This window comes from Rousettus aegyptiacus, unplaced genomic scaffold (genome assembly GCF_014176215.1).
Source record: "Rousettus aegyptiacus isolate mRouAeg1 unplaced genomic scaffold, mRouAeg1.p scaffold_m13_p_13, whole genome shotgun sequence".
Lineage (NCBI taxonomy): Eukaryota > Metazoa > Chordata > Mammalia > Chiroptera > Pteropodidae > Rousettus > Rousettus aegyptiacus.
In genome coordinates this window covers 23670649-23697990 of record NW_023416288.1, presented here as the reverse complement: position 1 = coordinate 23697990, position 27342 = coordinate 23670649, and the positions used below count along the sequence as shown (strand labels likewise).

The following is a 27342-nucleotide window of genomic DNA, read 5'->3' as shown; positions in this document are numbered from 1 at the left end:
ACAAAAAGTACCAAAACAAAACAAAGAAACAAAGAACAAAACAAAAAACAAAAAACAAAATCTATCTAGGCCATCTTTTCACCTTTCTTTATTTCATAAGAGAGAAGCATTTAACACATTTGTTTTGATAAACGGTAAGGAACTGCTAATAAAACTCAGGTCAATAAAAGTATCTATCTTATCATTACTGTTAATAAACTTCAACTTTTATAACAGATAACATGCTGGTAATTTTATTGTTTTATGATATAAAACCTAATAATCCTAATACAAAGTGTTTGAATCAAATTGTTTTTGCATCCTCTATACAGTATAGAGTATTGTCAACTTCTCCCATCAAAAAGAAAAATTAATTCTCTTTGTTCAAAATCCAGATTATTACATCTAAATCCAAAGAATAACTACATATGGCAGGCTAAAAAGTGGATAAAATTTACTTTGTAAGTACTATTTTCCACTAAATTAGATTTTAGGAAAGGTTCTATACTGTGATTCCCCCCCTCCCCATATATCTGTGATAAGAAAATGATGAAAAGGAACCTGAATCCCCTAAAGAGGAGGTCTCAGCATCCAACTTACCTGACAAGATTTTCATTGTCTCCAGTTCCCTTGCAAGTTGCACATTCAGTTCGTAAATCTTCAGCCTTGGGCTTCTTTTGTAACACAGACTGCCTTTGTCTTCTCTCTCTAGGAACTCTTTCCTGCCATACCAGTGAGGACAAAACAAAACATAAAACAAAAGCAGGATATGAAGAAAACTGAAATAATTTTGAGTAAGAAAGTTAAGACTACATAAAAGAATGCTTAACTTAGTCCAACCTCATGTTTTTCTTCATCAGGAATGAAGCTCCGTTTTCGTCCTCTGGTTCTCTAAAAAAAAAAAAAAAAAAAAAGAGAAAAGAAACGAAAAAAAAATCCACAAAAATATCTAATGTTTAATTAATAATAAAAATAAAATTTCTCTGTTAAATATTAGTGCTTAAGTTAAACACTTGTTAACTTAGTATTTCTAATTAATGCTATATTCTCTATTGTACTTTTTGTAATTTATAAACAGGAAATAAAAACATGATAAATACACTTTATAGCACTTTACTTTTGAATAACATAAGTATCTTATAGGAAAAATAAGTCTGAAGAGTTTCAATATTTCATATTGTCACAATTATGATTTATGCAGAACATTTAAATTTTCCTAACTTATAGTATATAACTTCTACAGCTGAAATGCTAAACCTGGATTTATAAACCTGGATCTCTTAAATGCTGTGTGTGCGCATGCACGCATACATGTTTGTGTGACATAAACATTTGATTTTTAACAGTCATTTAAAAAATGGAAGGAAAAGTTCCCAGATGTCCCCAAATCCTAGTTAAAATAACACTAAAATATGATATAATCGACTTATTTTATTTTAAACTTAGTTAAAATTTACATCCTATATTTCAGAACACATTTACCATTTGAAAGACAACATCCAAATGTTTAAAAGAACGTGCAAAATACAAAAAGTATTTGCAGCCAATATGTTAAAAATCTCCACCCACAAAGCACAGCCTGTGTAGATCTATAATCCCATGTGCAGACAGACCACTGCTCTTTAAAGACAATAAGAGAAAGGAGGCACAACACTCACAAACTGTTGTGTTGAGCTCAAAGAACATTCCCAGATTAGAGTAGTTACCAAATAACTCTAAACAGAAATGCTGCTGTCTAATATAAATACATAAACGTTTTCCTAAATTACTGTCATTTCAATACTTCACATTACAGAGTCTTTTGTCATTTAATACCATGGCTTATTACAGGCTGTTTAATCTTTCCTGAGATAACCAAGAGTTGTTAATCATTCAAAAAAAGTAAATCTATAGACTGTATTCATTTACATTTGTGATGCCAATTAGTATGTTTTAATTACATTAAGTAAGGAATTAGGAAGAAAAAGTAAGACTGTATCCAGACCCTACATCTATTCTTACTTTCAAAGACAGCACTGAGACTTGCTCTCCAAAATGTCAATCATGGATCCGCTCATAAGCGCTGGCATCCCTTAGGAGCTTGTTAGAAATGTAGAATCTTAATTCTCACTACAACATACTGAATTGGAATCTGCCTTTTAACAAGATCCCCAAGTAAGTCATACACATATTAAAGTTTGAGAACATCAGTACGGAAGAGTCCTTAATACTGACAATACCTATCTAAGTTCTAACTAAAACTTTATGGTTAGCTCATTATATACTCATCTTTCCCTTCTGTGACATTCCTGACCTTTACCCTTCAATTCCTGTCTCCCAACACAGTTCATCCCAAAACTGGTAAGGACCGTGTCATACTCATCTTTCCAAACCCAATAAAACTTAATACAGTATGTATTACATAAAGGTTCAATAAATTCGTTTTAATAAAATAAATAAGTAGTTAGACTGAAACTCTTTAAATGATTATGCTAGATAATATAAACGATAAAACAACCGACAAAGGGGATAAATTATTGTTTCCTTCTCTAGTAGGCTATTTTCATTTTACATAATTTATGTATATAGGGCATTTCAATAAGGTGATCAGAATTAATTAACAGCATCAAGGGGAAAATATTCAAATTACTTATTTTAGTTCTATAAACATCTCAGAATGCTCAAAAGGCCTTCACACCTTCCCATATTTCTCTTCATTCAACTCATCCTTTGGGTAATAAAATAGCAAATGAATCATTTAGTTTTGAATCGTCTAATCAGTAAATTAATCTTTGAAGTATATATGTGAAAGCTCCAAATTCATGTTTTCAATTCTTTTAAAGGTCCACAAATTATTTTCCATTTCTATTAATACTTTAAATCTTCAAGCATCTGGAATGACTATCAACTGGAAGGTTTTCCTACCCATAATGTAGTATCATAAGGGGCAATAATGCCAACGAGCAACCCTAACACACAGTGGCATAGTTACATTTCTCCATATTTATAAATTCCTTCTTTCATAAACATGTATATTTTTATTAAAGTGCTATTTTCAAAACGAAAATATTTATAATTCCCTAAAATGGTCATTCTAAATTAAGTGCATTTATTACCAAATGGTGATCATTGGTGTTTTCCTATAGCAATTTTAAATAACTAAATATAGGCAACATAAATAATCTAGCCAGAAAAGCTGTTATGTTACAAGCATTATGACATTACAGCACCTTAGAGCTTTGAAAACGTGATCTAGGGAAGTAACTTGATGATCACACAGCTAATAACTGACAGAGGCAAACCTCAAACTCGAGTATCTCAACTTTTAATTCAGCTGTTTTGCTTACATGCCAAATCCAAGATTAATAATTTAATCCCAAGTGGAGTTGAGCAAAATTATCATGAGAAAGCAAATGCTTTCACTTAAATATTTAAATTGTAACATCATAATGCCTAAATGAAGAATTCTTACATTTTGAAACAAATTAGAGAATTATACCCAATGGAGAGGACACCTCAGTATCTCAAACTAACACTCTATTCTACCCAATTTGTTACCCTATATGACTAACATGATCTGTTACCAAAGTAAATTATAGCAAGTTTCTTTATCATTTATTACACCATTAATATTTCCAAAGGAAAAAATAAGGGGATTTAATCCAAACATATCTCTTCAACCAAGTCTTCCAACCAAATCCTCCAACCAAGACTATGCTGAGAGTTGTTTCTTTCTAGTTTCAATGAAGCAGCAGCAACTGTAACCATGACAACTCATTATTGCCTATGATCACATCAGATATCTTAAACATGGTCCCTCTGAATGAGCTAGAAAATTAAGGGGGGTTCAAAAGAGGAAGAAATGACATACACAAAAAAACAAAACAATGAGCTAGAAAATTAAGGGGGGTTCAAAAGAGGAAGAAATGACATACACAAAAAAACAAAAACAAAAATATATTTGGCTTATCTAACAAATTTCAATTATCAGAGAACTTGCCCCATCTTAGATGTATGGAAGTATTTATAACCAGGTGTTTACTTTATGGGGTACATTGAGGCCGACACTATTTTAGAAAGAAGATAAAACAGCAGATTGCAAATGATATGTGGAAAGAAGAATTTTTTTTTAACAAATATGTGTCTTAGAACTTGACACAGATACATTATTTAGAAGTTCCAAATGATCGACTGAGCGTTCAATTCCAAATTGTGGTTCCTTTTGCAATTATTAATCTATTAAAAGTAAATGAGAGTTTGAAACTCACTCCAAATTTTGACATATTCCTATGTTTTTTCTGTTTTGTTATATTTTGAGGACTTTATTTCCCTAAGGAACAATGCAATCTGAGCTACTCAGATCACCTGGCTCTTTGTCTATGGTATATTTACTTGAAGACAAGAGATGAAAAAAAAAAAAAAAATCCATGTAGAGAATGACATGATATTAGAGATGATGTATCTAAATTAGAAAAAGCTTAAATATTTTTAGTAATCAGGTATCATTTTAATAGCTTATTCATCTGAAACAAATATTTAAATGTCTCATTAATTTCATTCATTTGGGCTAGGAAACAGGTAACAAATTTAAATTAACTTTTTAAAGCTGGGGTTACTTCAATTAACTATTAAGTTTGATGAATGAAGGGTTCTCAAGGTTAGGATGATTCATTTGACAAATGAACTAAATTTAAAACTAAAAGACAGTGCCTCGATATCTTTAATATCATGATGGGTTTCACATATTCATTTGTGCAGTTTCTCTTAAATTTAACATTTATCTTTTTGATGACTGATAAACATTCACATAAACAATAAATAAGTCATTATGTACTCAGAGAAAACATAAGGAATGTCTCCCTATATAATTTATATAGAGAAAATACTTATTCTTGAGCAAAATTCCAAATTCAATGTTAATTAGGACAATTAAATAAAACTTTGAAAACCTCTGTCAAGCTAAATATCCTCAGATTTATACTCAGGAATAAATGCCAGCAGCTGTCTGGCAGCTGTTCAAAATGCTTCAATACAAATTTTTATATATATATATATACACACACACACACACACACACACACACATACAAAGTTTATATATACTCTAAAAATAAGTATTTGTTTTCCAATTACAGAATAATATATTGTAAACAATCATACATTAATGCACATAAAATATTCAAAAGAAAAGGGTTATATATATAAACAGGGTTAAACAAGGTGCCATCTGTTTCTCTGTTGGCTACTGGCACACAACAGATGGAATGGTGATCACCAAAAGAAAGTGTTTTCTCTTCTTGTCAATTGGCTATAGAGTTTATTTATATCTAATTTAATTTTATTAACAGAGTTAGGAAAATACATAGAAGAATAAAAAGAAAATCATGATCAGTTTGGCTTAAAGCTATAAATGAAAATAACCACAAGCCTAAAAATATAAAATATACATTTTACATAATAAGTATTCCTATAAAATCCTTCTCACGGATAATGGTATATTCAAGACAAATAAAATCCTGAAGCTCTGCCTATTCTTTGCTCTATTTCATACTCCTGGAAATAAAAAAAAATGATTGAGTTCCAAGAGGAAAAAAGCACAGCGGAGCCTTTGGGCTCTGATTAAGATTACTTGAGCTAAAGACACCCACAGCGAAACTCTTTCTTCCAAGTAGGCCAAAGTGAGTTAAGTATGGTCCAGTACTACCACAAAAATGGTGTCAGGCATTCTTTTTAGGATGACAGAGAAGAGGTTATATAATCTGTTTAGTACCCATGGGATTACCTTGAGTCTCGGACTCAATAATAGCTCTTATATCTAAAGCCCCCTATAAAAAAAACCTTTCTCCACAGAACTGTAATAATTTAGCTAAAACTGTTAGGATGAAAATAACAAGTAAATTAAAACATGAACATAATGCATAGTAACCTTTAAATCATTTCAATCTCACTAATCCAAACGTTTCTATATTTCCAAATTAGCATTAAAAAATTACATAATTTATTAAATTTTAAAAATACATAAAAAATATATTCCAGATTTTCAAATTCTCAGAATTTAAGTTCCAATTTTTTTAAATAGGATACTACTTTGAATATGTAAAACTAATTTAAAAACAAATGTAATAAGAGTAGACTCCGGAATGTTTGATTATATCTCAAATGAAGACTGTGGCTTGGAACAGGCTATTGATTTACAGTGTTAAGTAAAATAGAAAACAGATTAACCATGTGTTTAAGTCTATTTCCAAAATAATGATATATAAGAAAAGGTGCATCTTGAAAAACAATATGGTTTCAGTCAAAGCTGCTAAAAACTACCTTGACATTTTACTGCATTTACTTTCCCAAAAAGGAGATATACAAAATTAAAATGTATGAGACAGGAAGAAAGATATGACAACTTCAAAGAGTAGAAGATGATACATGTGTGTAAAAGAATATGGAAAGATAGGACCCCACAAGTCCTTTGGCACTTGTATAAAAGATGAAAAGTCACTAGATGACATAGAGTGTAAAGAAAACAAAAAGAAAATCTGAAAGCTTTCAAGTTACATTAAAGTTATTAGAAAATATGCCAAAAAGTACAAACATCAATTCTGAAGTAACTTCAAAGGTACATGAGTAAGCTAATTTATGTTTTCTTCAAAAGTAATTTACTTCCCTAAAAGCAACTGAAAAGTTTCCACATGAAAAAAATAATGCAAAGAAAATATCTGAATAACAGGTACTTAAACAGAAGTATCACAGGCTGCCTTTTCACCAATGAATTATGATTGATATACAAAAAGAGAGGGACCAATTTCCTTCCTAACAATAAAAGGCTAGAAAAAAAGACTCTTTCAAAGTACAATGGCTTCAAATGCATGGCCATAGTGGAAGAGGGAAAGAACTCATTTGTGATATAGTCGCTAAGTACCTGCTATGAAGCAAACCTTGTGGTAGGTCACAGACATACAGTGGTGAACGGGGCAGCTCCTGTCTGTGTGGATTTCAGGTCTATGACTCCACAGATACCAAATAAACAATTACATGAATAATTACTTATATAAATGGTAAATGAAATTAAAGAGAAGTAAACGAATAAAACCATACACTGCTGAGATCTTTCCAAATCTCAACTATGATAAAAATTGTTCTTAAATTTAAGAGTCATATTTTGAATATCCTTCATAATGACATAAAACTCTACATTCATCTTTAGGATGGGTATTGAGAAAATGCCTAAAAAAAATTTTTTTTTTAATCTCAAAGGAACATATTTGTGTGATACCAGCAACCCTTAAGCAAGAATGAGAAAAGGAGTTCAGATTAGGATTAGCAAGAAGAAAAAAGAATCAAAGATGGTAGTAAAAGCATCACTAAAATGACTAAACATAGAATCCATGTAAGATACTGGGATTGTAAGTGATGGCAGGAGGTACCTGGGTAACTAGGCTGCTGGATAACTCTGAGAATAAAGATAGCTATTGGACTAGACATGTAAAGGACCTAAAACATGCTGACGTCAAAGGAATTTGGAGATTTAATCATGATTATTTCACACACCTTAAAATTAAAATCAAATATTATTTCATATAATCTTTTCTCTATCCAATGCCAAAGCCCTTTAAAATATCTGATAGTCTCATAGCTTTAACCGTTGCAAAGAACAAACAGCAGTTTTCACTGTAAGATAATTCTGTTGGCCCAGTTTTACTGTCTGAACTTATCTTAGCGTTTACATAACAGAAGCTTAAATATTTAAAGATAAATGACCAGGTCATTATTATTATATAAAGAGTCCACTCATTTATTAAAGTAATAAACATGCAAAAAAATTTAATTATAATTGTGATAAGGGCATCAAAAGAAAATAGTGCTATGGGGGTACTCTTTCAATTATTCCTCTGAGTATCTTTCTAGAAATCCATTGTAATATCGCATTAGTTTTTTGCTAGAATTTCATTATGATATCACATTAGTTTTGAACTAAAATTGGAGGATGGTGGCAATAATACAGGATTAATTAACCTCAGTCATTTTTCATTTGTTTGAGGGTCCAACTAGAAATAACATTTTAGCACTGTTATATATCACAGATAAAAGAGAGGGAAAAGGGGCTGCACCATTTTTTTTTTCTTTTAAAATATCATCAGTGTCATTAGCCAACAAAGAAATGCAAATCAAAACCACAATGAGATACCACTTCACACCCAGTAGGTGGCTATAATCAAAAGAACAGAAAATAGTGTTAGTAAGGACAAGCAAAAACTAGAGCCCTCGTGTACAGCTAGTGAGAATAAAAAGTAGTATAGCCACTTTGGAAAACAGTCTGGCAGTTCCTCAAATGTTAAAATTACAGTTAAATATGATGTAGTAATTCCACTCCTACTTATATGCCCAAGATAAATGAAAACTCATATTCATGCAAAAACTTATAAGTGAATATTCACAGCAGCATTATTTATAACAGCCAAAAAGTGAAGGGGCGGGGGGGGGGGACCACAAACATCTATCAAGTGACAGATGAATAAATAAATATAATCTCGTATATCTATAATGGAGTAATATACAAAAACAGAAAGAAATGAAGTACGGATACATGCTAAACACGAGTAAATCTTAAAAATATTATGCTAAGTGAAAAAATCCTGTTATAAATGAGTATATATTATTCCATTTATATAGAGTATCCAGAATAGACAAATCTATAGTGACAGAAAGTAGACTGATACCTGCCTTAAGCTTAGGGTTGGGAGAGTGTAAAATGGAGTCACTGCTAATGGTACAGGATATTTTAAAACCACTGAATTGTACAACTTTAATGGCTGAATTGTATGGATGGTATGTGAATTATACCACAGCGAAGCCGTTATAAATAATATCAGCCATAACTAGATCAGGAGTTAATATTAATTGTAGCAAACTTTAAAAAATAATAAATAAATTTTCCATTACTGCTTAAATGATTAAATTTTATATTAAATTATATCTAAATAAAGCTAAAATGCCACTTACAAAATTATTTCAACTTCCAACAATGATGAAAAAATTAAACACTGTAAAATCCACCTACTGACTCTTCATTGTTTAATGATATAAAGTAATTGAGTATGAATAAACTACTGAAACTTTCCAAAAGTATAAATGCATGTGTCATTTATTTCCAATATCTATGGCTTCAAGTAAAAATTATGTAGTGTTATAAATCTTTTTTCCATTTCAGTTTTAAATGTCAAAAGAAATGTAGAAGTCACTCTATGTATTAGTTTCTATCGCTGCTGGAATAAATTACCACAAATTAGTGGCTTAAAACAAATGTATTGACTTAACAGTTCTGTAGGTCAGAATTCTGACATGGGAACATAGGTTTCGCTGGGCTAAAATAAAGGTGTGGGCAGGCTATATTCCTTTCTGGAGGCTCTAAAAGGAGAATCAATTTGCTTGCCCTGTCCATCTCCTAGAGGATGCCAACATTCCATGGCTCACGGCCCCCTTCTTCCATCTTCAAAGGCAGCAATGCTGCATCTCTCAGACCCACTGTCTGTGGCCACACTGCCCTCTTACAGTCAGGAAATGTCTTCTCCTTTTAGGTATTCATGTGATTAGATTAGGCCCGAATGGATAATCCTGGGTAATCTTCCCATTTCAAGGTCCTGTAACTTAATCAGAACTGCAAAACCCCTTTTGCCACGTAAGATGACATATTCACAGGTTCTGAGCATCAGGACACGAGTGAAAACAAAATAATAACCCAGAGCCACACAAAGGGTTATTAGCAGGGTATGCACTAGAAATCAAATCTATGTGTTAGTCCAAGTACTTTCCACCACACTCTAGGCTATCTTACAGGTTTTAATGCTATCTAAAACTCAAGACTTTGATTCTGTACAGCCTATCTTTTAAAGGAAATAATGCTGCAAAGCAACTGTCCTAGAGAGGAAAAGCGATTACATTTTAAATTGTTACTTTCTCAATTGCTTATGTCATACCCATATACAAAATGTTTCTAATTAAATAAAAATAAAATTATTTAAATTAAAAACTCTTAAATCAGTCAATACTCTAATGACAAGAATTTCCTTAGCACAAAAATATTTAAAGAGAAACGTTCCAAATGTTCCAAAAAATATTCACATCTACTTATCTGAAAAACTTAAGTGGTTGAAATAGTAAATGACTTTTTTGCTAAAGGTATGCTACTATTTATTAACGACTTTAATTGATAAGTGAACCTACATTACAACTAAATTATTAAGATTTAACCCAAGCAATGCCAGGTTAGTAATGCCAGACCTGTTGCCATCAAGATACGTATTATAAAAATATGTTGTAAGAAAGAAAGCTATAGGTATTTTGACACCCAAATATGGTTCAAAATTTTTACACTGAATTTTATGTTAAAGGCTCCAATGCTTTTACAAATGTCTGGCTTGCTGTTACTTTAAAAATGTCACCTTATTAATACCCAGGCTTTGGGCAATAGAAAATGAAGATTTTGCCATCTAGTAGAATACTTTCCTACCAGTAACAGTAAACTTGCAGTCTTTCTTGGTCATCTCAATCTTTCATCTTTCCTCTTCCATTTCAGAACTATCACATTACCTGCCAGGGCAGTTTAACTATACCTCTCATGTAGAAACTGTACTTTCTAATTTATATGACGTTTCCTAGAGGGTCAGCTTGCTAACTCTAAAGGGCATATGGAATGTCTTCATTTTCACATTCTAGTTTTCATCTGTTTCCAGTGCCTTCCATTATTAGTTGCTCAATAGATACATGTTGAAAAACATTAACCTGCTCATGGTTCAAGAACAGGACAAGGAGTCATAAGCAAAGACTAAAGAGTATACAAAGACCCAGATTCCCATGCAGCCAATTTTTACTGCTTAACATAGAGAACTATTCAACTCAGGAATAAATATGATCAAAGCAATCATACAAAATATAATTGCCTACACTTTTGACACCTCTGAAGAAAATACAGCATAAATTCATGTTCTATATATTATAAATAAAAGTTCTCCTTAAAGTACTATCTTCCCTTTACTGAATCTGAAGGTTTACCCGAGAGGACAAATAAGTGAAAGATCAAATCACTGAAGCTGAGCATTATGTTGCATGCATCACAGTCCATGAGAGCTATGAGATAAAGCTGAAAATCAGCAAAGTCAGAATGGATGAAACAACTGTAGAATTACTGAGATCTCAAAAGTTGTAAAAACAAAACAAGTGTTAAAACTAGAATATTATAAAATCATAAAATAGACTATGTGATATTAGACATTGCATGCATCACAGATCAGTAAAACAGCAACCTACAAGGTCAATGAGATTACAAAGTTGTGGCTCAATGCCAGAGAAACAGCCTGGAAAGGCAGAAGGGAAAATATATTATTTGAAATGGAATGAAATGGAAATATACTGGAATGGAAGTACTATAATAAAAATATATAGTTGAAAGAGTAGAACCATAAGAAAAAAATTTTTAATCCAAATAACATAGGAATCAGAAACACTATATATGAAGTATGGTCATTTTTCATTTAAAGGTGGGCTAGGTATATAAATGAATTCACTATCCTATGAAAAGGCTTTCATCCAGGAGAAGAAAAGCAATTATTCCAGTACAAAAGAAGATGAATTATATTATGATAAATGAAATTCCAGTCCCAAAGACTGAACATTTTCATTCCTACAATAAATGAAAAATGTATTAAAAAATTATCTCCAATTATTATTATTGGCTATCAGTACAAAAGTTAAAACTACTAGAGAAAACTTATTTTTTCTAGAATGTATAATTAGACATATTTTGCAAAATGATGTAACTACATACATTCAATGTACAGATTTAAAGCATAGCTCAACAACTAAAAAATGAATAAATTACATCAAAGCCAACTTTTGAAAAAGACACTGACAATAGAAGGCATAAATTATAGGAATTCTAAGGAAAGATTTGCTTAATGCAATCAAAATCAAAGGGACTCTTTGCCAAAGTCTCTAACGAGAAAAGCCCTATGTTCATTTGCATTGCTTCTTTAAATAAAGAGGAAGAAAGGAAGAAAGTCACAGGGTAACAGAGACTGACTGACATATTATCTATCACAAGAACTTTATTTTGTACGATTCTCTATTTCACTCGTTATTCCTTTTTAATCGACTTAAAAACCAAAGGGAGAGGAAAACCTGTGGCTCACTCATAAATGAATGGCAAACATCATGAGGGCTTGATGGATAGATATTCAGTAAGCCAGGGAAGGAGTTAACCCTCTGTTTTAAATACTGCTCAGCCTGTAAAAAGCCCTGGTTCACTTTCTTTGGCCTACACTCAGGTAATCCTCTTGGTAGTTTACAACTCCTCAAGTTACTGTATTTATGCTGTCAGTGATTCATTTAACCACTTTATCAAGAACTTACTGCATGCTGTGTGCAATGCTCAAAGCTGGGAGAATACAGATGAAAAAGACATTATGATGGCCCCCAAAGAGGAAAGAGAAGGGGGCACGAGGAAAGGGATCGAAAATGTCACTTTTTAGGGCACCTACCACGTCCCAAGTAAGCACAGTAGGAACTTTTTAAAACTGCAGTTGGTTACCATGCCAGGTCGTCTGCAGTCACTCTCACACACACCTCTACCACCACCACCACCACCACCTTACTTTAAGGCGAGAAACAACATTTCCCATAGTCCCCTTCCCTGTGTAGTCCATGTTAGCAACTTCAGAGTTGAAATAAGTAAGTAAAATGAAGGTCACTTTCTCAGGAGGTCATGGGAGTCAGGTGCTTGACTTTTTCAAATGCTGCAGCCTTAATGACCTTTCCATTAACTTCCACTTTAGTGCTGGCAGGCTTTACAGACTGCCCCACACAAACTCATTTTCTACCCACTCACAAGGGCTCTTCAAGCTGAGATCTTCGCTGTCAAGTTCTCTGACCTAATGTCAGCTCCCACCACCTGCTCAGTGCTTCATGATAAATATTTCATTGATGATTTCTCTGATGTTCACCAGAGCTCATGCAAGCTGTGGTGACAGCTTTCTTGAGATCCATACCCCCAGCTATGCCAATAGTGGTATAAGCCACTAATTCTTCAGAGTGACTTCCATTTTCATGACCAAACTCTTAGTCGCTAAGCTGCTGGAAGCATGGGAGGCCTCTAATTCTGGTCCAAAAAGAAGAGCCGGGAACAATTACTAGCAATCTAGTCTAGAAAGGCAGCACAAAAAGGAAATTAAAAGTATGGGCTCACGATCTACATAAGCTTGGTTCCTGGCTTTACCACTTACTGAGGCAGAGTTACTTAAACTCTGCCTCAGTTTTTCATCTGTAAGGCAATGATACCAATAACTAATAGGGTAGTTATGTCAAGTGGATTAATATAAAATACATAGTAAATAATAGATAACGGTAAATAAAAATATGCTTTTCAACTCTATTCTTTAGACTTAGTCCTATTTGTACTCAGTAATAAAAGAGAGAATGGTTACTCAGATACTGATATACTAAAGATAAGATTATGTGTCAGCCAATCTAAGAAGATGTTATAAAGTCATATTTCTAGAAGAGGAAACGATACATGAAGAATTTTCTAAAACCAGATCATTCCTCTTTACTTGTTAATTCTTGAATATTTCTTTGTTTCTTGAACTATCTCCATACTATTTTCCCACATAGCTCAGTGATAATTTTTTTTGACAGATACACCGAAAGAAATATCAGTTAAAGTTCAAAATATGTACCCTTGTATTAAAGGTAGATTCAAGGCATGTGAATTTTTGTTAGAGAAGGAAAATGTCAGCAAGAAAATCAAAGGAGACTTTATATATTTAAATTTCTTACAACTAGAAAGTATTTACGTATTACTTTTATAGTTAAAATTTAATTTAAAAATATTCTATCATTCAGAATGACAGACTGCAAAATACTGATAGTAACCTAACAATTAAATATAAGAGAACATTAAAAGAGGAATGAGAATCGCCATGTTTGTATAGGAAGAGTACTTTCTGAAAGTACAGTATTTTCATTGTTACACTTAGAAATAGCTCTTCTAACCTATTATTTTTAACACTAAATCCTTGGTGCTATATTTTTTTCATGTAACTTTTCTGGCTAATATTTTTATCATTTTTTGGTAAAAAAAAAATCTAGAGAAAAAAGTAATACTGGGACTACTTTGAAAAACATCTATTTTATTGAATTTACTGTCTCAAAATATGCTATATTCACTCATATTTCAATAAATCCTCATTAAGGAAACCAGAGTAGAATGAAATGAAAAGTGACTTTCTTCAGCGTCCAAATAATAAAAATATAGTACGGCTTGTCGAAGTATTCTATTCTCCATTGCACTCTCTGGCCACGATAAATGGAAACTGCCTGTCAGCAGGCAAAAGTGGATGCCACGCTTCTGAAAGCAGCCTTGTTTGGCAAAAAGCAGGCACTGGAGCACAAAAATTAAGTCTATGGGCCCATCCCTCTTAACACTGATCAAACCACAAATCAAAAAAGTATATATTCATTACAATAAGCCAAATATTTTAGGTACATTTAGAGTGACTACTTAGGAAAGAAAACAAAATAGAAAAGAAAACCACTACATACTTTTCTGTCTTCACTCTCAATACAAAAGCATACACTCTTTTTTTTTCCCCTGCAGCAGGTTTCACAGCATCACAATTTGGAGGAAAGAAAGCAAACCAACATAGAAGAACAGAAAAATAAATATGTACTGGTGACTCATATATACACATGCTGTCGGTGCACTTAGTGATTTGCTGCTTCTAATTTTTTCTTTTTGTTTGACTTTTTTAACATCAAGTTCCTCAAAGAAGAATAACCTTCAAACATTTTATTAACTTCTACAATACTGCACTGTGATTTATGGGAATGATGCCATTGCTCTTACACAAGCTTGAAAAGGAAAACTATTCACATTTGATTGAAAGTACAAAGAAAAAAGAGTGTTGAATCTACACTTAATGTGAATTAACTCAGTTATGAAAGGCAGTAACTGGATATGTGCGTGTATTCCCATACATAACACTATGCTATGGAAAGACACATGAACATTCTGGTATCAGATTAGAGTACCATATTCCCTACTATAACCAATAATCGAACAACCAAATGTTTTACGACAACTCTGTATATCAACTAAATGCTCCTCTACAGACACAGAAAAGACAGAAGTTCTTAAACGGGCTCTCTGGGTTCAATTTCTACCTGCTTACAATCTATGAAATCACAGGTAAATTACTTAAGCTTTCTGTGCCTTGTTTCATTTTGAGTAAAATAGAGGTTATAATTGTTAAATTAACAACTTTTTTTTAAAGGGGGAGTAAGGTAGAGTATTAATACAGTGTCTGGCATATGATCGGTAATCAACAAATGTTAGATATTATTATTAAATCATTTTATATAAAAGTAAATTAATCCCCCATGTTCTCTTCTGACTTACCTACCTTTGAAAAACATAATGAAATATAAAATACCCAATAATCAAGTGGTAGAAATAAAACAAAATAATAAAATGGTTGGATTTATTAGCAGTATGGATAAACAGAAATTAAATTAACAATAGCAATATTCCAGGATTTATTCAAATATTCCAACATATGAATCCCTTGCATTCCCCTTTCAATTCCTTACTACCACTATAATTTTACTTTTAAACATAAAGTTACAAAGTATAAGAGGTAAGAAAGTAATAGCAGAAGATAAGAAAAACTATTGAATAAAAAAAAAAATGGGACTTCAATCTACAGAAGTCCTGATCAATTTATGTTTTTGATGATTCTTGGACAACAGAGACAGCCCTTTTAAAAAGAGATTAAAGTGCTATATGCTTAATTATACTATAAAGTCTAAATTTTAAAAAATAAAATTATTCTAAAAGAATAACAATTCACATATGCCAAAAAATGATTAAAACAAGAGTAAAAATCATTTTTTTAGCATGAAATAACCCCAAACTACTTTTCTAAAAACTGTGCTATTACTGTAACCCAAGAGAACATTAACAAATTTAAAAGAAATTGATATAAAATTATAGAACAAATGATTGTTTTAAGTTTCATTGATATATTATTTTGAAATGAGAAAATAAAGCTTAGAGTATGTCATAAATCCCGTCATAAAGGTAAAATATTCTTCAAAATTTTGATAGTACAATACAACTATTGTGAAATGAACTACGTGTTCATCAATACTGGCAGGAAATACATAAACTGACAAAAGCAAAAATATTATTAAAGAAATTTAAGGATAGACTAACCAAAAATGTAATACATGTACTAACAAAATAGTGTAAGGATAAAGATACTAGGAACAACAATTAAAAAATTAAAGGGAGAGATAATCAGTGATTTACTGTGAATGGTACTTGGTTATACAAATTAGTAGGCAGTTATATACCTAGATTCCCATGATTAACAGTGTGCTAAGAAACTAAAGTGCCTCATTTTAACCATACCATCTAATAATTTAAAATGTTAATAAAATTCTGAAACAGAAATGATAGATAAAAAGTTAAGGTAACAACAGGAACTCGGCCTAAATGGTTAAGATCAAGAACAAGATGATTAATCATTCTCTTCCTAACCTGTCATCCTTACGGTCCTTGATCAAGTACCTTATCGACTAAATATTCTCATCAAAGGTTTTCTGAATTGCTGTATGGACTGATGGAGGGAAAAAGGAAAGAAAAAAGTAATAGTAATAATCATAAATGTTAGTAGGTAGCTTTCAAATTTTAGTCTGGAATAGAATAATACCTAAGAAGTCTGCTTAGCCCAACCCTCTAATTCTAATTCATTAGCTCAAGGATGGGTCCAAAGTCCACATTTCGACAAACACCCCAGGTGATCCTGATGCAGGGAATCTGTGGCCTCTGGAACACCACTTCCAAAGCTGGCACCACGTGGTACCCTATGCTAAAATGAAAAATGTGCCTTGAAAAAAAGTGCTCTTCAATAAAATAGGAAAAAGGATAAATAAAGTAATCACTTTTTAAACAGCAATATTTCTCAGAGCTTTATGCATTTGAATCCCCCAAGAGAGAAAATAAACATACTATATTTCCTAAAATTAGGCATGGAATCCTTTTTTGTGTTTTACCCACAAGTATCTATAAGATGACTACACGTTTACACTAGAAAACTAGAGACAAAGAATAAGATGAAAGCAATTGCACTAAATTAGATAATTTTAAAGCTTTCTCATAATTCTAATTCTAAAAAATTTTTATCTTAAGTAATATTAAACTATGGGCACATAAATATCACTATGATGTGTACGAAACTTCCCTCTATGTGATAACTTTAAGAGTGAAGAGGATAGTAATGGCCATAGGATTTCTTTAAACAATAAACTAGAAAAAAAAATGTTTCATAAAAGGATAATCTTTGTATATGAAGTAATAACAGCTTTTCTCTGAGATCTGAAGAATAGATGCAGATACTGGCATCAAACAGTTACAGAAAATATTTTAGAAACAGAAACAAGCAGATTTATTTAAAGAAGGCAAATTCTCTTTAGTTCATTTGTAAACAAAATATATTTGTGAAACCTAAAAACCTAGCTAAAGTATAAATAAAACTATTTCAAGTTGATCAGTTTAAAGCACCCAAAATTAATTATTTCAATTATCTAAGAGATAACAATCTCCAGATTTGCCTTATCAATTTCGAATGAGCCCATAACACAAAACTGAATGAAATAATCTAGGTGACTTTTCTTAAATAAGATCTTTTAAGTGATTACAATATAGATGGCTACTACAGATCAAAGAAAACTTTTGAGAAAGCATGTACTCTGAGGAAAAAAATAAAGACTCTCAAAAACTAAACAGATAACAAAACAAATGATGACAAAATATCTTTACATCTCCCTCAGGGGAAGGCAGATTTTTCTAAAGTGCCTGCCTTAGCTCAAGGTAAGAAAGTAATAAATGTCTCCCCCAAGAATTCCTAACTGCAAGCCAGAGCTCATGGGTTTGGAGCAGAAATGCACACTGCTTATGTAATAGAGAAGACACACACGCCAAGCTTTTATTTAAAATGATCTTAGGTTGGTAGAGTTCCCAGCTATCTGGTAATAACAAATATATTTTCTAGAAGAAAGTACTTAAACTCTGACCTCGAAGAATTTTCAATGCAAAATTAAGCTTGACAGAAAAACTAGAGAAGACATGCATATACATTTCCTAGAAGAAAAAATACAACTGACCAAAAATATATAGATGCTCAAAGCCATTAGTATTGAAGGAAATGAAAAATAAAGTGCCTAATTCTATTTTACATGTATCACATTGGAAAGCATTAAAACATTGGACGAAACAAGTTTGGCAGCAACAGTAACTTTATTCACTGCTGGTATGAGTATAAATTGGTTTGGAAATCATTGGAATTATCTTCCAAAACTGAACACATATATATACCATAGCTAAGCAAATCCACACCTTGGTATATACCTTAATTCCTTATTACCATGCTACAGGAGACATTAACAAAAATATTTTTAAAAGTTGTTTATAAAAGAAAAAAGATGGAAACAGAAAAACTGACAATTTACAACACAAAGGATAAATAAATAATGATATATTCCTTAAAAAAACAGGTATTGCACCTTAGTGAAAATAAATGAACTACAACTACACAAGCAATATAATGTTAGTCAAAATATCAAATAACAGACAAAAACAGTTTGACTCATCCACACAAAACTCAAAACCGGCAAAACTATGTATTATTTATAAATACATACATTTGGACTGTAAGTAAAAAGAAAAGAATAAGAAATATAAAGTTGAGGAAGGAGGTGGCCTCTGGGCTAAAAGGATGGGGATGTGATTGCAGAGGAATTCGCAGGGGATTTCAGAGGCTTTGGTAATGTTCTATTTTTGAAGTAGTTTGTTATGTTCATTACATTAATGATGGGTGTTTATTATTATGTTCTAAGTTTATATATGAACTATAAATTCTCAGGTATGTATGGTATATTTCATAATATAAAACAATAAACTCTAATTAACCATGAGCAATATACACATTTCTTTCTTCGGATCCTAAGTATATGTTCATCCTTTGTCTTTCTTACCTCTTAAATTTTGGCCTCAGAATTGTGTGATGATTATGATAAATAAAAAGAGAATAAATTACCGTGTTTCTTATTGGGATCTTCTTGGGTTCTGGAGGCATATCCTGTGGAACAAATTTCACTGGTTCCTTTATCTGCCTCCTTGATCGTTTGGTCCCATCTGGCAAGGTTTCCATGGCCATATCTGCTTCCATGTCACTGCTCCCAGCCTGGTCACATTCTGAACATTGCCTACGTAAAGAAAAAATTGTAAGCTCATACATTTATTTTTACCTTCTAGTGTTAGCATTGGTTTCTATCAATACAAAATTCAGATGTGTGAAGTATATATAAAATATACACAAGCAGGCGTACAATGATTATGCACACTGAAAGGCACATACGCTCCTTTTAAGAATGACAACAATAAAAATATAAAGCAAGTCATGTATCCCTATAAATATAATAAGAACACATGCAATAATGCTGCATGTTTAAATGAACCAACAGAAGAGATTCAGCACTGATTAAAAATATAGTTTCCCTTTGGAATTCATGACTTTTCCTTAAGTGACAAGTACTGTGTGACATCTGAGAATCAAAGTTATTCATTGACCCTGACTCTATTCTTGTCACAGCTGTAATATTTCTTAATCTTAACAATAACTGTGCTTAATATTACAACCAAGAAAACTCTGTAAAAACAGGTTCCAAGAAATACTGAAAAAAATAAACAGGTCATTTTAGTTAAAAAGGCCATACTAGTTATAAAAGGGAAAATATAAGTCTATTTATTAACAGAATTTAAAGCAGTATTTTTTTTTTTTTTTTTTTTTTTAATGTATGGGAGGGAGAGGGCAAAGTAGGAAGCAATAGGAATCTACTTCTCTAGAAAACAATCGCACTGGCAGAATCTGTCTGATGTAATTATTTTGGAATTCTGGGGTCCACTGAAGGCATGCAGCTTCCAGGAAAAGGCTTACAAAGGTAAACTGCTATTAATTTTGGTCAATGTCAGCTCTTAGCACAAGCCAAATGACAGCCAGTTGTGAACATATTCCTGTACCAGCTTGTATACTGTTAGAAGCCAACATGAGCAAAATAAACCCTGTCCTTCAAATATTGGGGATCTGCATTCTGAACACAGATTGTTGCTTTTGATCACAGAAGTGCAGGCAGAAAGGTGAGTGACCTCCCTCTATTATTGGAAGACCCTCCCCCTCTTGGTCTGAAGCGACTTCCAGGACTTACCAGCACCCTTTATTCCCCCACCTTCATTTTTCTCTTCTTCCCCTTTTGAGAGCCAGATATTAGAGACTAAGGTATTCAGAAATAAGGGCGTAAATGAGAAAAATTAAAGTGACCACACGTGCCCAGGGAAAAACTCAGAAAAGACATGAGAAGACCTTGAGATCAGGCTGATTCTCAGCGCAGAGAGAGCCTACTACAATAAAAAATAATAGTAATAATAATAACAACAACGAAACACAACAAACCCTGGCAATAGAGGAGAATTTCATTTTCAGAGTTAACACATTATTAAATTCAAATTCCAGTTTTTAACAAAAATACCACAAGGCATACAAAGAAATAGAAAAGTATGGTCCATGTAAGGGGAAAAAAAGTACATAAACAGAAACTGTGTCAGAAGACTTGATGGCAGATCTATCAGACAAAGACTTTAAAACAATTGCTATAAAGATGCTCAGTGAACTAAAGGAGGTTGTGGAAAAAGCCAAGAAAACAATGTATGAAGAAAATGGAAATATCAATAAAGAGAAAAGCCTAAAAATAAACCAAAAAGAAATTCTGGAGCTGAAAAGTTAAACAACTGAATGAAAAAAAAAAAAAAAATCACCAAAAGCAGTTTGAGCAGGCAGAAGAATCAGTGAACTTGAAGACAGGACAATGGAAATTATTGAGTCTGAGGAACAGAAAGAAAAAGGTTGAAGAAAAGTGAACAGAGCCTAAAGGACATGTGGGACATCAATAATTGAACAAACATTTGCACTACGAAAGTTCCAGAAGGAGAAGAAAGAAAGGAGTAGAGAGACTGTTTGAAGAAATAATGCCTGAAAATTTCCCAAATTTGATAGAAGGTGTGAATATAAACATCTACGAAGTTCAATGAATACCAAGTAAGCTATGCTCAGAGTCCCACGCCAAGATGCAATATAATAAAACTTCCCAAAGAGAAAGACACAGAGAGAATCTTGAAATCAGAAAGAGAGACTTTAAGAATAATCACATATAAGAGCTCTCATCAGAAGGGGTACTGATATAAACACATGTAAACTAAAAGTAAACTTTTTTCCATATATTTTATTCAAATTTAAAAGACTGATCAGATTGATATTTAGTTTACATGTGTTTATATCTCATCAGAAACTCTGGAGGCACTAGGTCAATAAATTCAAAGTGTTAAAAGAAAAAAAAAAGAAAAAACCTGTAATCCAAAAACCCTATGCCCAGTAAAAGTGCCCTTCAAAAATGAGGGAGAAATTAAGACATTCACAAACAAAAACTGAGCAAGTTTTTTATCACTAGCCCTGACCTATACGAAATGCTCAAGAAAATTGAGCAGGATGAGAAAAAGGACACTAGACAGTAACTTAGAGCTATATGGGTAAATAGATCTCAATAAAAGTTAACACATGGTCGAAAATAAAAGCTAGTAGTATTGTAACAATGGTTTTAACTCCGCTTTTTGTCTTTTTACATGATATGAGACTAATCCACTGAAAAAAATTATTACCCTAAAAGCTAGTATTATGTAACTGTGGCTTGTAAGTCCACATGTTAAGAAGGATTTGAATATACATTTCTCCAGAGAAGATATACAAATGGCTAATAAGCACATGAAAAGATGCTCAACACTACTAATAATTAGGCACATGAAAATCAAAACCACAGTGAGATACCACCACACACCCATTAGGATGACTACTATCTAAAAAACAAACAAACAAAAAACAGAAAATAATATGTGCTGGCAAGGGTGTGGAGAAATTGGACATCTGTGCAATGTGTGTAAAATGGTACAGCTGCTTGGTAAAACTGTAGTGGTTCCTCAAAAAGTTAAAAATAGAATTTCCATATAATTTGTCAATTCCAATTATGAGTATGTATATTCAAAAGAACTGAAAGCTGAATCTCAAAGATATTTGTACACCCAAGGTCATGGCAGCATTATTCACAATAGCTAAAATGTGGGAGCGACCCAAGGATCCGTTGACAAATGAATAGATAAGCAAAACGTGGTATATACATACAATGGAATATTATTCTCCTTTTTAAAAGAAAATTCTCCAATAGTCTATGACATGGATGAACCTTAAGGACATTATACTAAATAAGCCAGTCACAAAAAGACAAATAGTATAATGATTCTACTTAGATTTGGTAAAGATGTGAAAATCACAGTCAGAAAGCAGAATGGTGGTTGCCAGAGGGAGAGAAGGGAGTTACTGTTTAATGGGTATAAAATTACAGTTTTACACGATGAAAAACACTATATAGAGAGAGGTTGGTGATGGCTGCACAACACTGTTAATATATCTAATACCACTGAAATGTACAGGATTTAATTAATGTTATGTGTATTTTGCCACAATAAAAAACATTTGAAAAAAACATACGCATAACACTAAAACTGAAAAGTCAGAGGAGATCAGTGCTGTCCATAGAACTTCGTGTGTTAGAAGTATCTAAATCTGCACTGTCCAATACAGTCGCCAGTCACCATTATACAGCAGCTAGTGAACACTTACAATGTGACGAATGTGACTTAGGAACTAAAAGTAATCTTTTTCCACATATTTTATTCAAATTGAAAAGACCGATTAGATTGCTATTTAGTTTACATGTGTTTATATCAGTACCTTGAATAAAACATAATTCTCTTATCAAGAATTTTCAAAGGTCTCTCACCATTTGAATTCATTCATCAACAATAGTCATTTCTGTCGCTCATTAATACTGTAAACTTAATATCAAACAAATATTTATTTTTAAAAAGTAATAGCTTTAAATTTTGACCTCTAATAACAGAGTTAAATACAAAGTGCTATTTGTGTTGCTAATACAAATACATTAATTGCCAAAACGCAAGTTAGTATTTGGGCATTAATTTTAATATCTTAAAATCCCCATTCAAGCAAAATTGTTGCACAAAAATTTTAACACTAAAAACATTAAACAATAAGAGAAAAACAAGTAAGTAAGTAACTACCATGTGTTACTTAAAAATTTTTATGTATCTAATGATAGAACCAAGCACTTTATTCCTTGGAATCACAGATTACAATCAAAATAAAAATACCACTAAAATGTAATATACTAAATTGCTCCTGTTTTGCTCCACATAAAAAGATTAAAGGTTCCTCAGAGAAGTAAACACCTTACTGAATCTCCTAACTGAAATGATAAGTTATTTTGAAATAATCTGTTGATAGTCCTAAATTGTGAAAATACCACAAATGTTAGATATTATTAGTAAGTAATAATAAAATCACCTACCATAAAACAGAAATGCCTATATAAAGATAAAAGAAAAGGACCAGGTTTTTTGCCTTGACAGTATGTGATCACAGTACTAAGTGATCATTTCTACTGGTTGAAGTGAACTATATTCAAAGTTTCTCAAACAGTTCAATTCACTTTTAATATACATGAATTTCTGGGATATTAGAATGAATCATTGTGGGTTGTTTCTTTTTCTTTTATGAACTATTTCCTCCTTTGTTCCTTATTTTTTAACCTTAACTCTTGTTAGGACATTCTCTAAGTTCTCCTGTTCATTCTCATCCCCACCCAAAGTAATACATTTATGTGACAGAGAAACTGCTTTTAGAGCGCTGAGATAATAGAAATGTTATGTTCTGTACAACATAAAACATTGAACAACTCAGAAATCAAAAGAAAATGTAACTACCAATTCAGAAATTTATCTATTCCTATTTCAAAATAAATGCCACAAGATAGTTTCAGTACACAGAGCAGACACAGATGGATATTACTTGCAATTTTTTCAACTACTATTAAACATTATAGTCTCCATCTTATAAATACCCATTGAGATATGAAAAAGTATCTCTGCAACATTAATCTGTACACAAGGCATTAAGAAATAACCTAGGATAAGGCCATGGTCTGTCCAATTCACTCTTTTCAAAAACTAGAAAGGTAATTTGTATAAAAAGAATATCATGTCCATTTCAAACTTTTCCATGTCCTATATTCTTCCTGTATAGAATCATCCAATTAAAATTTGAACATCTGTCTCTTCCTTGGACTAAAATTAAGGAAAAGATAAAACTCATCATAGGTATCATAGGCTTTCATCAAGCATCTGTAGTGATTCAATATGCCTTAGTTAAAAAAAAATCATTAAGAAACATGTATCAAATATTTCTAGATTTACAAAAAATGGCTGAACTTAAATATAACTAGCACAAATGATAAACACCAGAGTAAAGCTTTCAGTGATATTAATTTATGAATAAAATATTAAATTACAAATAAAAACATGAATATGAAGGTAAATGCTTGATTGATTCATTTGATTTCAAAACAAACATAAAGCATTTGAGAAATTCTTATAATAAAGCAAAAGAGAATTATAAACACACTAGACAGAATTCATGCCTTAAGAATCCACTGTAAGACACCAAAATAGCCTCGATCAACTTATAACTAATTTCTAAAAAAACTGTTACAGCTTTATTCATATACTACTATAATAAACATTTATGTCTACAGTGTCCTCACCACCAAAAAAGAATATAGTAACAATGTGAGGTGATGGATATGCTAATTAGTTTGATTATGGTGGTTATTTCACATATCTACATATATCAAATCATTAAGTTGTATATTTAAATATATACAATATATACAATTATGTTCAGTTTACACACAATTATATACAATTATACCTCAATAAAGTTAAAAAAAATTTACAAAATTATCAATGAAAAACTATGCCAAAAACTTTATAATGAAGCAATATAACATTTCACTTACACTGTTGAAATGAAGCCAAACCAATTCTAGCATCTAAATCCCTTCCATTTTACTTACCAGTAACTGTTTTTGGTCTTCCGTGGCATCCTTGTAAGAGGAGGGTCCAAACATCCAAGATGGTAATGGAGTTTACAGGTATCACACAATAAAAGAAGATGCTGATCATGGTTCTTCTTACATATTCCACAACTTTGAATAAAGGCAGCAAATAAAGTATTAGAATAATAATCATTATTATTACAGCTCAAATCTAGCATAAATTTAAATATTGCTAGAGTCAAACTTTTCAAAGACGGGCATATATAAGATCTATATTGTCAACTCTTAATTCTAATCTCTTAATTTTAATTACCACTTAAAACTTATTTAACATTAGCTCAATATTTCTCTAGAAACACAAATTATTAAAAAAAGAATTTTCCAATTTTCTACTTCTCTAAAGCAATAAAAGTGACTTTACAAACAAAAATCAGTTTATTTTCTAGCATTAATTATAAATATTTCAGAGTCTTCAACATGTAAACAAACTATATAAATGTTTCTTTTCAAAATCAGACTTTGAGTCTTAAAAGTATATTTTTAATATTTATTGCAGAAAACGGAGTTTTACTATTGCTATTACTGTTATTTTTTATTTTTGTGTTTAAGGACTCTAACTCTTCTTATGCAAAAGGCAACTGAACTAGTCTTGAGAGCACAAGTAATATACCCAAAAATCTAGGGTATATTTATATTAGGAATGTAAAAACTGAGAGAAAAGCTATCGAGAACCTAAAAGAGCCATCCATGTACAGAAACAACAAGGATGTTGGCATTTTTAAAATAATCCTAGCAAAAAAGAGCATATACCACCACAACAACAACCAGTACTTGGTCTCAAAGTTGCTCAGAGTTTTAAAAAAATCATCTAAAATATATTCTGAGGCAAAAATAAACTGTAGTGATAAAACTCAAAAGCACAGCAATATGCCTGATTGTTGCAAATGAACCAGTTTTGTTTGAAAAAGTTGGACTGAGAATGTGCTACTCTTCAGTCACTGAGACACTGGTGGTCTTTTCCCAAATTTCAAGGAAGTTATTTGCTATTACCAATGGAGGGGTCCTCCTATCGAGAATGGAAAGTAATTATAGAGATTGATATTGTTGCTATTGCTACTATTTCTGAGAAAAGAAGAGGTTGTGGGAAACATTTACATATTACATAACCATATATATATGTATGTATGTGAATATACCAGCATCTTCTAAATTTTTCTCACTTAATATAATTGGTTACATTAAAAAAAAAGTAAGATCCTAACCTATTTAGGTATGGAAAGAAGTCTTGACTATGTAAAATTACTATAATGGTGAACACTGCAAAATATTGAGCTAAAAAAGGAAAGAACAAAAATAACTCTAGAAATAAAATTATTACTACTGAACGTAGAGAAAAAAATGTAGATTTAAATCTAAAACTTATCTTCACTGTCCATCACTGTACAAAGTTAATAAATAATTCATAGTGTATATATGATAACCATCACTACCTAAAACACATGAAAACTCTAAAACTCATTCAAATAAAATAATAAATGTCCATTTATCTAATATATTATTTGATTATTAAAAAAAAAAATCATCTACATTATTTAAAGTCACTTTCCAATTCTCCAAAACAGAACTGTTCATTTCCATGGAGTTTATGCACATATATCTCCAGTTAGTTAAAGGATACAAAAGTCATTTCATGTCTCTTATCATTAAAAGAGGAGTGTAAAAGTCTCTACTATCATTTTACCTGAAAAGCATCTTTGATAAAGATATTAATAAAATGAACTTTAAATGGATCTTTCATAAATTCTGGAATGGATATAATTGATTCCCAAATACTTGAAGCATATTGTTACTAAAAAGTATTAGTTTAAAAATATGTAATATAAATCTGCTGTAGTTTCATTACTTGCCTATAAAGTATTGCAGGAAGAACAGACGTCTTTTGTGTGCCTCCTTCTTTTTTACTTGGTTTTCTTTCCTTGGGTGCTCGCAAAATTGCCGGTATGTTCAACTTCTATTGATTTGAACAAATGCAGTTTATTTTGTTTTAAAGAAGAAATACAAAGCAACGTTTTCCTCTCTATGCCACTCAAGTTAACTAAATATGTTAGGATTGCAAGGAGAAAATGTTTTTACCAACTATTACATTGGCAAAAAGGATTAAAATTAGTTTGTTTCAGTTACTTCCATTAGAAGCCTATAATTACATGCTTCCGTCAATTTTCAGTGAAACATTAAAATACTATGAAAATTAAACTTCTAC

At 31.6% G+C, this 27342-nt stretch overlaps 1 protein-coding gene across 12 annotated transcripts in view; it reads right to left on the bottom strand.

Moving 5' to 3' along the window:
• PHF14 (PHD finger protein 14) overlaps positions 1 to 27342 on the bottom strand; it is a 170614-nt gene that overhangs the window by 99382 nt on the left and 43890 nt on the right. For all 12 annotated transcript variants that reach the window (XR_001598942.2, XR_004953898.1, XM_036230379.1 and 9 more), the window contains exons 12-16: positions 26990 to 27093; positions 25101 to 25232; positions 19103 to 19271; positions 820 to 870; positions 580 to 701 (exon numbers count right to left, since the gene is read on the bottom strand). Coding sequence is in view for 10 of the 12 variants with exons in the window: in XM_036230379.1 (XP_036086272.1) it covers positions 580 to 701; positions 820 to 870; positions 19103 to 19271; positions 25101 to 25232; positions 26990 to 27093 (578 nt within the window). In the remaining 2 variants the exon portion in view is untranslated. The remainder of the gene's footprint in view (positions 1 to 579; positions 702 to 819; positions 871 to 19102; positions 19272 to 25100; positions 25233 to 26989; positions 27094 to 27342) is intronic.